Source organism: Mastacembelus armatus, chromosome 8 (genome assembly GCF_900324485.2).
Source record: "Mastacembelus armatus chromosome 8, fMasArm1.2, whole genome shotgun sequence".
Taxonomy (NCBI): domain Eukaryota; kingdom Metazoa; phylum Chordata; class Actinopteri; order Synbranchiformes; family Mastacembelidae; genus Mastacembelus; species Mastacembelus armatus.
In genome coordinates this window covers 6029025-6043974 of record NC_046640.1, presented here as the reverse complement: position 1 = coordinate 6043974, position 14950 = coordinate 6029025, and the positions used below count along the sequence as shown (strand labels likewise).

At 38.4% G+C, this 14950-nt stretch overlaps 1 protein-coding gene across 1 annotated transcript; it reads left to right on the top strand.

Moving 5' to 3' along the window:
- The first annotated feature begins 1330 nt into the window (after window positions 1–1330).
- On the top strand, window positions 1331–14657 carry LOC113141106 (homeobox protein Dlx4a-like). Its single transcript, XM_026325329.1, has 3 exons — window positions 1331–2175; window positions 5287–5483; window positions 12543–14657. The coding sequence occupies exons 1-3, from the start codon at window positions 1839–1841 to the stop codon at window positions 12783–12785; spliced, it is 777 nt and encodes a 258-aa protein (XP_026181114.1). The 5' UTR covers window positions 1331–1838; the 3' UTR covers window positions 12786–14657.
- Window positions 14658–14950: the final 293 nt, after the last annotated feature.

The following is a 14950-nucleotide window of genomic DNA, read 5'->3' as shown; positions in this document are numbered from 1 at the left end:
TTCATCTGAAAAATAACAAGTTGTCAGATGGAGTCAGGGAAAAATACAATATTTCCCTCTGGAATGCAGTGACAAATAGGGATTGAATATGGAAAAACTCAAGTAAAAGTACAGTCGCTTCATTTCTTTCCACAACACCAGACTGTCTCCCTCACCAAACCCTTTAAAACCGCCTGCATCTTATGTTTTTTGCTGCCTCCAAATAAAATGTAATGATGCATCGCTGCGTTCTTTACATTCATTCACAGAAACCTACTAATACATGTGGTTTTTTCCAAAAAAAAAAAGATTCATCTGAATCTAATGACGCCTCTGAAACTATTTCATTCTCTTGATTTAGACGCTGTAGGTTTCTTGGTTTGATTTGAAAGCAGGCCCACAGATTTCTGTCGCATGTGGCCGTGATGACCGTGAGCTGTGTGGAATTGTCGTGCTCGAGCCTCTTCTCTGCCGAAATCTCAAAGTCGGAGTTTCTCTAAAAAGAGCGGTGTTTTGGTTGTAGTTGGACCACAGGCAGTGTTGTGTGTGTGTGTGTGTGTGTGTGTGTGTGTGTGTGTGCGATATGTTTGGTAGGCTGTCTGGTTCTTGTGGACGCCTGTGTGTTTAATAAAAATGACTCGGATATAAAGTTGAGCAGCCAGCTCCCCAACGGCAGCTTATGACGTTAATTTGGCAGATCCCTCTTATTTTGTCTTTGGCACGCAGGTAGAATTTATTTTTGGCAAGGCGCTGTGGTTTATGGGCCAACCTGCCGTAAGATGTTGTGCATGAAATTGACGATTTGTTTAACATGTGGGGTTTTCGCTCTTATCTTCTAGATCACACACGACTAGACTATGTTATTTATTTTTCCCCGAGAAACGATTATAGCCAGATATCTTAACATAGTGTAGGTTATAAAGTGGTTTATATAACAAGGCAACTGTATAGGCCACAAGTGGCTGTTCACCTCTCACTGTAATTTATATTATTAACAAGCAACAGTCTCATAAAATGTTATGTAGTTATGTTAGTGGTTTGTTGGTTCAATTTATTTGGTTAGTTATTTAATTATAATAAACAAGATTTCCTCGATAGTATTTAGGCAAAAAATCAGTGTCTGTGTGTTTTGCTTTTTGTTTTTAATGGCTAAAACGGCTCTTTACTTAGGACCTTTTTGGAAAGTGGGTACTGAGGCCTAATCCCCGCCAGAAACCGAGCTGGTCCGCCGCTGTCGCCAGTTGTGATTTGTGTGACACGGTGAGACGCTGCAGCCAATGAGCGCACCGTGTGCGCCGAGTGGAGGCAGACAGTGGACTGTGAAGACACAGCGCGCTCTGAAGGGGAGGAACGCACTCCGCGCTCTCTGCAGCCAGCAGCCTTTTCACAAACCACAGGCGCCGTGCGAGTTGTTTTGGACTCAGAGAAGAGAGAAATATCCAAACACGGAGGATATTAGAAATCTTTTTTTCGGCCTCAGGAGTTGTCAGGAGCGTTTTTTTTCCCACCGGGTCCTGTTCTTGGTTGCACAGTGGATTGTCATGCACCTTGTCTCTTTCTGTTGGACTCAATGGTTTTAAACACTGAGCGTACTGGACCCTTTAACTGGGATGTAGCGGAGGGCAGACCCACTTAAACCAGCTTCAAACCTGCCTTTTTATTCAGCAAGACCACAGGGACATTTATCGAAGCTGTATTCAACTTTAAACGGCTGGTGCTGGTTTATGGAAACTGAAAGTCTTCTCTGAAAGTCCACTGACTTTTTCTTAACGTTTAAAGTGGCTTGCTTAGTGATGGCTCCGGTCCGGAGACCATAGCTTCTCCTTCTTATTTCCCACCAGCCACCGCCCCTCACCCCAATGATGACTATGAGCTCTATTTCGGACACTCTAGTCCCATCCGATCCGTCCAAATCGGCGTTTTTGGAATTCGGCGGCCACGGTTACCCCGGACATCCCGGTCACCAGCAGCCCTCCCCCGGTTTGTCCCACAACCATTACCCGGTCCACGGTCTGCACGCCGTAGGAGCTTCGCAGCACGATGGACCCTTCACCTCCAGCGCATCCTCGTACGGTCGCCCGTTGGGATACCCACCGTACCACAGCCCGGTGAGCACGCACCACCCCGGGGCCTACCTGCCCTACCAGCACGGGAGTCACGGCGGCGCGCTTGGACACACCAGACTGGAGGATGCGGGTAGGTTTTCCCGGGACATTTGAATAGATAAGATGGGGGACTTTTCTTTTCTTGCTACAGTTCGGCCTTGCCACGAATACGGCCCAAATATGTAGGCATGTTATGTTGATCAGAGCACATGGGCCTATTATTAAGACCGAGTTAGTCTAAAGTCCTTTCAGGTGGTTTTCAGTTGGGGGTGGACAAAGAAAAGTGAAGGAAGCGGCAGCTCACGACCTGAAGTTTTTTCCATGGATATTTTTTTCTAGGCCCACCCGTGCTAAAATGATTTTTTCACTGCTCCTGTGCCTCGTACAGAAACACATTATTGCAGCCCAGGTTAAAATGAACTGTCGGCCTACTATCACTGATTACATTAAATGTATGAATACAAACAAAATAACTGAAGGCAAATCTCAGGGGTTTATTTTTCACAGATGTCTTAACAGTTAAGTAGCTGAAGGACGTCAAGAGTGTAGAAAATGAAAATAAACCGCAGTGGAGGCGCTACAATAATTGGATCCACACTCAGGTCTGCCGCAGAGTTGTGTGTAGTGTGCTTTAGGGTTGGATGGAAGATGAGTCTTGCAGAGACTGTGGAACACTCCACAAGAAGCAACACCGGCCCTGTGGTGTCCCGCAGTGGCCCAAAACCCACACACTCATTAGTTCGCTATGAACACACTGAAAGGCCTGCAATAATAATAATAATAATAATAATATACTAAGATTTAAGTTGAACCCACTAACAGTCTTAAAAAAATCAAAATAAAATATAGCTTAACATGTGGAATATCGCAAGAAGACAGATACCTATCACTATTGATGAATGAATATTGATGACTTTAAAATATAAATTCGTGTGGGGCAAATCTGGTCAAAGAATTTACTGTCTGGAGTGGCTATTTAAAGTTTTTATAACAGTTTAGGCTACATTAAAGCCAATGACAGCAGATAAAAACATACAATTCTGCAGTCAAATTTTGATATAACAGGTTATCACCAGCATTTCAGGAATGAGCAGGAATCCATATTACATGGACAAAAACTTAACCAATATGAAATGAGAGCCAGTTGCACACTGGGCGAAGTGGCTGTTTGTCACCCCAAATATATGTTCCATTAACCATTAACAGCTGTAGAGCCTGATATACTACAAACTCTAGGCCTACTACTAATGATAGTAATAAAATTAATAATGTGTGCAGACCCCAGGCTCTCTTGAACCCACAGAGTCAGATGCATTTCTACTTTCTGTAGGCTATGTGCATTTTTTAAGCGCTCCCCTTTTAAACACAAACTCAGCCAGTACAGCTGACTCCTAACTTTGTCAAAAACAAAGTATAAAACCGCCAAAACTACAAGACGGGGCCTATAGAATTACAACAATATTTTGTCCCTATGCAGCAGAACATGCTGCTAATCTACATGATAGTCTATCTGCATTTAAAATGATTTAAACCCAATTGAATTATGCCTTTTTCATTAAAAGTCTTTTGTATACACACTTAACATTGTTTTATTGCCACTCTAATTCACAAAATTTACTAATTTTATGAGAATAATCTTGAAATGCAGAGCAGTGATTCCTGTGGACTGTACTTTTCTCTACAGCAGCAACTCTTTTTGTTGTTGTAATTTGAACAATTTGTTTATAGGAGCTCTAGCAGGGAGTTAAACCTCTCTGTGATAATGCACTGTATATTTCTTTGTCACGTTTTGCACAAAAAAAAACAACACATCTAAAATTCAATGCTTTATGTTTTTTTTTTCCTTTTTTCTCAACTACTGTCACATGTTCATGGGCAATTTGTTGCAAAGTGAGGTTGCAACATATTTTACACATTGGATTTTAATACTGTGAGGTGAAATAAATTAAGCAAAAACTTCTATTCTCATCTATTGTGCCCCTGGCAACACAAAGGTTAAAGCAACTGTCAACAAAAGTGTCCATTTTTCTGTTTTATTTTCTTTGTTAAATTTCTTCACAGTGCCCACACCTTCTCCAGTGTTGATGCACATCAGTGTTGTAGTACTGTTTCTTCTGGTTGCATGAGCTACAGCTCAGTTACAGAATCTGAACGACTTGTGGGGCTTGGCTTGTGCACAGTTGTTCTCTCCTGCCACTGCAGGCATTGAGCTCATGTCATAACAAAGATCAGTGTGGGCGAACGTACGCCGCTGTGTAGCTTTTTGCTGTTTATGACTGAATTACTTGTAAACTGAGCTGCTGTGAGAAGACAAAGAGGACTTATCACTTTACCTGCGCTTAATAATCTACATTATATACTTAACTAGATTTAGTTCATGGCAATTCCAGCTCATGTACATACAGCATGATTTTTCTTCGAGTTCACAGCCGCTTGGACTCAGTTTAAATCCACAAAACACGTTCTCGGCAACCTAATAATCACTGTGTACTGATTTGAACTGATGTTAGTCTTGTTTGCTGCTGGGTTTCTGGATTCAAATAACAGAAATACCAAGACCATGTTTTTATCTTTCCAATTTGTGCTAAAAATCTGAACAAATTTTAGATGATTACGGTCACATTGTTTTTTATTACTACACTTTAATATTGGCCAAGAAAGTCAAAATAAAAAATAAATACATAAATAAATAAATAAATAATAATAATTGACAACACAAGAATGTGACATTAAATATATATGTTTCTAATATGTTTCTGAATGAAAAAGGTTTCATGTTATGTTTACATTTACGGGCATTCATCACAGTCTAATATAGGCTAATCAAATCTAATCTGTGTATTGTATAAAAGGAGACCTGCACTCTGAAATGCTGTTTTTACTTTTATATCTACTAATCTTTTTAATATACTACTTAGATTTTACCTTTGTTAAAAATCTAAAGCTACGTGCTCTGTATGAAAACACCCACATGTTCAATAAGACAGCACATTTTACATCAAAGGTTGTCAGTTTTTATCTTCCAACCACCTTGTTTTTTAAAACATTTCATAAACACAAAGACGTTGAGTGTCTTATAAGTGGGTCAGTTAGTTTAAATGTTTGTGACTTTTTTTGTAAGACAGTCTCTGTGCTGCTAAGCCCACTTCTTCAGTGTACTGCAAACCCTTGTGGTTCATGTTATGTATATTCTCTTCTACAGAGCATGAGAAGCCTACGGCGGTGATAGAGAACGGGGAGGTGAGGCTGAATGGGAAGGGGAAAAAGATTAGGAAGCCTCGGACCATTTACTCCAGCCTGCAGCTCCAGGCCCTCAACCAGCGCTTCCAGCAAACCCAGTACCTCGCTCTGCCTGAGAGGGCCGACCTGGCGGCCAAACTGGGCCTGACGCAGACACAGGTAACATGATGAATAACGCACACACACACACAGAAATAGACACAAAATAAGCCAGTATGGGCTGTCTATTCTGACACACTCTCCAACAGTACACCAAATTATTTTAGCCTTTTAAAAAAGATATTTAGGAGATGCATGCAAAGAAAAAGTAATTTTTTGATGACCACAAGTACTCAAAATGGAGGAGTATTTTATGGTAATATGAGGACTTTCAAAAATTATTATATTGCTTAAGGTAAAAACTTAAATATCTGCAAGAAGTGTCTGAAGCATTTTTGATATGACATAAATGTTAGCTAATTTTTCTAGGTAAGGGTGTGTGTGCATCACCCCACCCTAATATTCAGAGTATATAAGACACAGTGTGCGGGAACAGCCCAAACTGTGATTGTAATACACGGTTGTATTACTATTGTTATAACACATAGAATCACATATAGTTTTGTTATAAAAGGTTAAATGTGATTTAATCTATATTTCAAATCAGTGACATCTTCAGCTTTGTAATTAAAGTTCCTTGGTTCCCAGTAAAAGGGCAGTAAGGCCAGAATAAAAGCTCAAACAGGCACTGGCACATTCTTGTTAACTGCTGTCACATTCCTGTACATGTATGTGTAATTAGATACTGGCATTTCCAGAGAGATACTTAAATGTCACAAATTTTAGTCATTGGTTGTTTTGGATTAGTCTGAAACTAGAAGAGAATTGAAGATGAGAAGAAAAGATGAAATAAAGATACAGTAGTAGCTATGTGTTGGATGATACCGTGAATGTCTGCAGTTGAAGTTAAGGAGGAGAGTTGTTTTGCAGCTGGTCCAAGGGTTTTTTCTCTGGTTTCTTTTTCTGCGAATTGTACACATGCACACACATGTAGTTACGGGCAAATAAAAGCCTGATGGCAGTCATTTCGTCTGTCACATGAAGTCAGTGAACCAACATTGGTCACAGTCATGTTGAATAAGTGATGTTTCTAAGCCTCTGGTTTCACCAGTGTGACCATTTAAAGTTCAATTTCAATTTTTATTAGACATCTTGGAATTTATAATTATCCACCACATTTTCCCCCAAGAAATTGTCTGATTTGCCACAATCCACTGATATCACACAAGAGGGATTAAACTTTAATCCACTTGATCAAAGGTCTGATATTTGCTGTTTGTATACTCTGAGTCCCAGAGAATACCAATCTGAGTTGGTATTTAACCTGAGTAAAACTAGGAACTTAACCTGAGTTAAGACAATAAAATAATAAACCTACCAGGTCATTATCTGATGTTTTTATGTTTGTGTGACTTGGTTATTACTATAGAAAGACTGTTTGAAGGCTGTTCAGAGATTCAGGGTTGATTCCTCTTACTGTTTCCTCATTTCTTGAGCATCTTTAATGTAGGCTATTAGCCACATACATGGTTGAACGTCCACTGCTTAAAAATACAAAGAAGAGGCCAATATATTTTGCAATTATTAACTGGAAGCAGAAAGAACAAGGACTCAATCATCGTTATTTATTTCACTCTGTAATTAACGTACATTTAGGTTTTACAAAGGCAGCAAGCAGTAAAAAGGTTTGAGGCTAGTCAAGTAACTGCACATCAGCGATATACAGCTGCAGGACCAGGGACACCTGCAGAAGGTACAGAGAGAGAGAGAGAGAGAGAGAGAGAGAGAGCACAAACTAGGGGAGAGAGAGAGCACAAAGCACAGATGAAGACATTATGTGGTGGAATATACACATGTGGGTGGGGGGGTAGGTAGGGTCAGCTTATTACTGTTATTATTAATTTAAATAAGAAATTTGGACTAAGAGGTATACAGAATGGATGGATGGATAAGAAATTAATTTACAACCAAATCCATTTAAAGTTGGTCCCCCTTATCAGCTTGATTCTCTATAGAGTCAAAGAGACAGATGCATCTACTGAGGTCTGCCTTTTGATCGACGCTTTAATATAATCATCTCAAGGCACTTTACAAAAACACTAGTAACACATCACTTCTTGAATGTATAGACTTTAAACTGTACAATGTCAGAATGCACAGCCACTGTTACCATCTGCTGTTATGGTCCTGGCTGTGAATACAGTCATCTTTGGCCATGCAACAACAGGAGAGGAGGCCATGTGGCAGTATCTTTCTGCCAGAAAATAAAGGGGTTTGTTGCAGAGAATTAACAAAGATACACTACACGTGTCAAAAATGGGAAAACTAAGCAGGTGTCTCATTGGGGAAACATTTGCTAGGATTGTTTGAAAAGACCTTATTTGAAATATGATATGCATGTGTGTGTGTGTGTACTGAGGCAGCTGATGTCATCCGATGAACTGAGCTAATCCTGTATGAATTAACCACTGGATCCATGTTTACACTAGAAGGACGAGATGATTCATTGAATTACCTTTGTCTTTTGTAGTGGTAAAAGAGGTTTTGAATGTGGTCTAGTGCAAGCCATACTCATGCGTGCACAGCAAAGAAGCACACTCTGTTTGAACCTTTCTCTTGGGGAAAATGGGCTTTGGTTGATTGCATTAAACTCTTTGAAGTATATGTCAGAGCTCATCTGATAGTACAGTGTAAATAAAGAATAAATGATTTTAGTTTAAGGAATAAAGGCACATTTTGTGGGCAAAAGCAAAAACTCAATGTCAAGGTACAAGACCATTACATATGTAGCCACACTACAAAGTTTGCTTGCTAAGAAATGTTACAGTTTGACATTGTTACTAAAGTGTAAACTGGTTTAACAAATTATTTAACTCAGTCCAGTATAATTGGAATTACATTTATATTCAACAATTACATAGCTCATAATTTGAAAGAGAAAGAGACTAGCTTCACCTTCGGGCTGCCAGGCAGCCAGAGTAGATTTCAGGAAGTCAGTGATCAGAGAAGTAAACCAGTGCATAGTTTCTGTACTGCTTAAACAAAAAAGATATAGCATGAGAACCAGTGAGGTGTAGGAGTGCTTATAGGGGGATTTTGTGTGTATTCAGAGGCAGGCTATTCCCCCTGTTCCTAATCTTTATGCTAATCTAATCTAACCAAATGCTGCCAATGGCATTATATTTAGCATATAGACGTTCACATCAGACTCTTGGATAGAAAGTAAATAAGCCTAAATTTAGCCCTACCTTAATCATATTTTATTTATTACAGCCACAGTCTTTTCCTAATCTGAATTAATTAATTAAGCTTGGGTTCTATTACAGCATGATATAACACTTCCAGACTTTATACAATTTATTACACTGAGTGGATCAAATTCTGATTATACAGGACATTTGTGAAGCTGAAATTTTTTTTCTAACAGTCTTTTTGGGCCAGAGTGCATCATGTGATACTGCAATACAAAATGTGCAGCTTAGAATTGTTCCTAGTTGCTTGGCAAGCTGTGATACACTTTTAGAACAGACTTTATTCCAAATAAATCAGACTAACTTAAGGACAGTTTGACTGACGGTGTTTCTTGTCCAGTGGCTAATTTCATCAACTGTACTTTTCCTTTATCCATCTGATAGTTGTCATATGCAAATATTGCAAAAGTAGATAATATTGAAAATGCTGACATTAAACAGTAAAGAATCCCAGAGTTCTGTCTGTCTGTAAAGTTGGTGTAAGAAGCAAAAGAGTCTAACTTTAGATCTAACCACAGTTTTTCCATTAATACATTAATTACATTACATTACTTAATACATTTTTTAAATAATCTAATAAAAATCTATATTGCTGCACTTTGCAATCCATATGGAAACATGGAATAAGTAGTTTCTCTCAAGAACAAATGTAATTTCATGTTATTGAACAAGCCTATTTTAGAGCTAAAGCCCAATGAAATTAATTTGAAGATTATTATTGTGAATATAATTGTGGAAATAAAATGATATTACATTAAAACATCTAATGTGTAATTCTGGAGGAAGTTTTCTCTCATCCGGCTGTTAACAGTAAGTAGAGACATAGAACAGCTTGTACTGAATCACGCTTTCATGTTGCACTCAGTGAATTGTAATTAGTCTAGTGTGCCTATGTAACTACAAGCACATACAGTATATGTTGTGCACATATGTACATTTCTCATGTGCATGGGTGCACTATTGTCCACACAAACACACCCCAATGCATCTACTGAAACATATGTGACTTGTGTTTTATCATACACATGAACACCCACACACACACACCCACACACACACACACACTCTTTAAGATAGTGATCGTACACCACATCTCTATCCTGCCTTCATGCCATTAGGCTGCCAGCCAACTGCTGACCACTCTATCAAAATCTCTAATGTTCCCAGACGCAGCTGAAAAATGGCACGTAGCACAGTTGCAAAACTTTTCCCTGAAACTCTCGCTCTCTATTGATCACACATACACATGCTGGTTTTACTAGATTTGTGTGGACACTAAATAACATAATAGATGCTCTAGCCTGTTGCCTGTTAACCATCCGAAGTAGCCTAGTCACAGCCTGAATCCTTAAACAGGCCTTTCACATTGTGAAGACCAGCCAAAATGTCCTCACAATGCCAAAATTTCCTTACCACAATGGTAATGAAATAAAAAAAGACTATGAGATCCACATACAATGTCCCCTCCAATGCTGGTGTCAATAACTGCACTCTCAGGGAAGCTGTCAGCTCTGTGTTGCTGCTGGAATATGAAACCAATAATTACAGCAGAAATCCTCTCACTGAGGCTGCATTAGCTTAACGTGCTGTTGACTGACTCCTGGACTCATGAGCTACGCTCCACCTACTGACTTTAGCTTTTCATCTGTGAGCTTGAGCTAGGTAATTATTATAATGCAGGCACTGGGTTTAGTGGATGTTGTTTTCATTACATTAGTTTATAGCTTATTATAAAGAGATGCCTAGAATTCAGAGTTATTTGGTTTGTCAGTAGGATTGTCTTTCACATGTGGAATTCACTCTCAAGAAACTGGAGAACCTAAGAGTTTAAAGTGCAAGTCCATTTTAATTCTCCTAGCATTTGGTGGTATAATTATAATGGTGTTGCATATGTATTTGTCACAGTCCATACTAACTTCTAACAAGGTGTTACTGACATCAGCAGATACACTGGAACAATAGAAATTAAGTTAAATGTCAAAATTCACTCTGCATGACTTCTTGGCTGAATGAAAGCTGAGTCCCATTTTAATTAGCAGGCAAGAGCATAATTTTTTTCCACACATTAAGTCAGGCTGAAAATAGACTTTTTACTGAATAGAGTTTCTTCCATAAACCACTTCAACTATCTTCAGAAATACCCATAAATCCAAGAGTAATATTTCCCAGGACTGTCAGTGTAGAAAAGAAAAAAAAAATTGTGCCAGGAGTGTTTACTTTTTTCCTTGCTCTTTTATCTGCTGTCCAGAGCTTTTTCTCCAAGCAGCACCAGTCCTTCAGCGTTCGTTATTCCTTTAAAGCTCAGTTAAAACCTGTTTCAGACAAAGGTATTCTTCACCGTGTGATTAATTATGATACATTTGTTCCTGCTAAGCTGACAGGTTGCCCGAGAGGCATATTTGTGTAATTTGATGCTCAATTTTCAAGCAGGCTGGAAACACTGAACATGCCAATTATGTCAATAACAACCAAATAATCTCACAGAAAATGATTGAAGTGATATTCAGCTAAATATTTTGCTTCATTTGACTATTATTTCTGTCAGGCAGCTTGTGAATTACATTACATTACACATTATGCTGTAATTGTACACTGTTATTACCCTCATTACCCTCTAGGGACTAATCATTAAGGTTTTGTAACAACCAACACAGTATGGCCTGGCATTTTTAGCTTACATAGGATCACTAAAATATTCAAATAATATTAGTACTCCGGGGCCACTAATCAATAGAGCTGTGACATACACAGATCTAATGACATTTCTGTCTGCTGGCCTTGTTACTCTTCAGTATTTCACAATTATTTGTTCTTGTGTGTAGCTCATTATTATGTAATAGCAGGTTATTTAATTGCATTACTGCTAATGGTAATCCTGCAAGTTGTGTCTATGGTTCATATACAATAGTGAGTGTGGTACAGCCCTATACTTTATTATAATCATTATAATTTTCAGGTTGTATTAACGAGCTTTTAATTATGGCTCATAGTCTTTGTAGATTATCTGACACTGGATTCAATCACATTAAAATACGATTCTGTGTCTGGGAGATACTCAACTAAAACATAAATGTAAAAAAACATCTTCAGCTAGGGGAAAATTGTGGATTGTTCCCAGATGCCATTAATCCTGTTGACTTAAAGTAGCTTTGTATTGACATAATGTACGGCACAGTAATGTTATCTTGCCTTTTTTTAGGTATTGTTTGTTGGATCACATGTTCTTCTGCTTGATCTCACCTGTTTTTTGCTCCCTCTTTTCTAATATTCAGTGCATTTGGCCCATAAATCAGTTTTCTTTTATACAATGGCTATCTTCACTGACATTACCAGGGGAGGCCTACAGAGAGGTCGCAAAATAATGTTTATTAGCGCAGCAATTCAGTCCAAACTGAATCAACTCTATATGACTCTTTCAGGGCAGAGAAGGATAAATTTGAGTAATCAGTTACAGTAATATTACAGAACATGCACTGTCTGCACTGTAATTAGTCAATTTGGCCATCTTTCACATCATCAGTGAAGTATTTGTTTACTAAAACTGGAACCATAAAACTGTCATACATTGTAATATACTTTTAGTTATAAAAAACTCCTTTTTATTTTTAGCTTGTTTTACTGGTGTTAAACCAGTAGTAAATAAAAAGTAGTAAAAAAGTTTTTTTTTTTTTCTTTAAGATTGTCAACACATTTTGGTCATGGCTTTAATTGAATGCTAACTTTATTTTAATGCTTATTAAGGATAAAGGAATGTTGGGTCATTTATTATACTGTACAATAGAATCACTAAGCCACACATGGTGACCCAGGGTTATGAAACAAGGATCATTTGTTTGTATGGTTCCTATTATGAGTCCTCCCCCCATTTCCTGTCTCCCATCTACTGTCTATTGTTAACGTACTGTGTTTTACTTTCTTTGTCCCTCAGGTGAAAATATGGTTCCAAAACAAAAGATCCAAATACAAGAAGATCATGAAAAATGGACCTTGCGGGCCTGAAGGAGACCACCTTCCACCCCCACCAGCATCATCCTCGTCTCCTTGCTCCCTGTGGGACATCAGCATGGCTGCCAAAAGTGCACCAGTGCACTCTGGAGCATACATGAACAATTTTGGACACTGGTACCCTGGACACCAGCAAGACTCCATGCCAAGGACTCAAATGATGTGACAAGAAGAAGCAACACTTCCAGGATAAATTATGGATTTATTCCAGCAAGCTGACTGGAGCTCTTAGGGTCACAAACATTGTTTAGAGTCTGAGCCACCCTGAAGGCAAAAAATAGCAGGGATCAACTGCAGTGAACAGATATTATGATTGGTTCCTTAAGATAAAAAAGCAAATTCAGATGAGTGAAACTAAATTGTGACTACACAAATTACTGGTCTGCTTAGTTTTCTGTTTGCAGCATTCACAAAATAGGTTATCAGGAGTGTAATCATAAAAGTGGCACAGATCTGCCTACACATTAGCACCATCAACCATCAATATAATTTTCAATTAACACAATTAAGACTGTTTTGGTCGTTAACTATCTTGAATCTATGATATCCAATAAAACTTAGAAATAAAAATAGTAGCTGAGATCACCCTGCCAATTTGGTACATCTAAATAGGCCTTAAATCAGTGCTCACTTGTGATGTTGAATGGTCGGTTATTACAGGATGCATAGCCGAGAAATGTGCCACACAAAGCCATAGCACTCTGCACTGGTCTCTGGAGTTTACATAGCAGGTTTAAAATATTTAAAAAGTGCCCTGCTACATTACAGGGGAGAGCTGACAAGGCTAAACTTCATATAATTATCCTCTGTTGCAGTGCGAGCGACAACTAGGTGAGAGCCAATCATCATCATCTAGATCCCAATGGAAATGGAAGCACAGAGTTAAAAGTCCACACCACAATGAAGGGATTTTAAACAAAATGGTTGGAAAAATGTATTGTTGCATCCACAGCTTCCTAGTTTTCTACATCTTTAACAAATTATCAGATCATGTGTGTTAAGTGTTAAATCACATATACATAGACAGAGTACAGCAGGTGTGTGAGAAAATAACCGCCCAGTCAGAGTAATGTATCTATATATTAGCTCCCGAGCTACAGATTCACTGAAGCCAACATACAGCCAGCTATTTGGCATTCTTATGGATGAACGCACTATATGGCTGTAGCAACAACCCCTAGGTATAGTGAATGGAGCAAGGGTTTAGTGAAAGTAGGATGTATTATCGCTTTAAATATTTCTCCCATCCATCAATCCATTATACATGGTGGGCTGGACAGATCAGCAGTGTATCACAGGGCTGACACCCAGAGCCAGACAAACATTCACACCTACTGGCACCAGTCAATCTAACCTGCATTTCTTTGGTCTGCGGGAGGAAGACAGAGTACCCAGAGAAATTCCAGGCAGGCATGGGGAGAACATGCAAACTCCACACATAAAAGCCTTCTTACTGTGCCACCTATATCTAAACCAAACATTACATAGTTTGACTTTAAAACAATTAGGCCACTTGTTTCTGCCTCCAGAGCAGCTCTGCATTTTGATAAAGCCACAACTCAAATCTAACACCAGCTCTGCATGTCTAATTTTGGACATTTCAGGTGTTTTCTTATGGTGGGGGGTTACGATGGGCCAGGTTCATCTAAAAAGAAAGACTCTTCAGGGCTATTCATAATTGTTCTTCATTGATTTGTACTAATTCAGAGAACCTTCTGATTTGTAAATGTTAGAAACAGGTCAGATTAAGGGAAGACGTTATTTGGTTTTGGCTACTGTGTGTATTTTAATGAATTCTGACAGAGTTATGTGTAACACCATAAAGGCTCTATAGACCTTTTTTATAGACCTATAAAAAGCCATTATAAAACAATTCTCATTGCAGTTCTCATTGTTATTCTCATTGCCAAAATTAATGTAATTGAGCTGCAGACTCCAGCTTGTTATTTTTCAGTTTTGTCCCCTGAAAGTGTTTTTAGTGAGTTTGGAGGTTTTGGCAGTATATAAAGTTAAATGCACAGACTTTGGCATGCAACATACACAGGTTAAATTAATTATGATTCTACACTTATTATTGTGAATATTTATCTTTTTTTCTTTTTATACATAAATGGATTTAATGATGGTTTCTGACATTTTAAATGTTTCTTTTTAAAACACCACAACCTCTTAAAATCCTGAATTATTTTTTTCTAATATATTGGCTATGGGTCAAGATATGTCTATTTGAAATAAACACAGTGATCACAACCACCCTATTTGATTTTGTTTATTTATGTACACACACCAGTGGTTCTAAATTGATTTAGCATCTTTAGCCTTTATCAGATA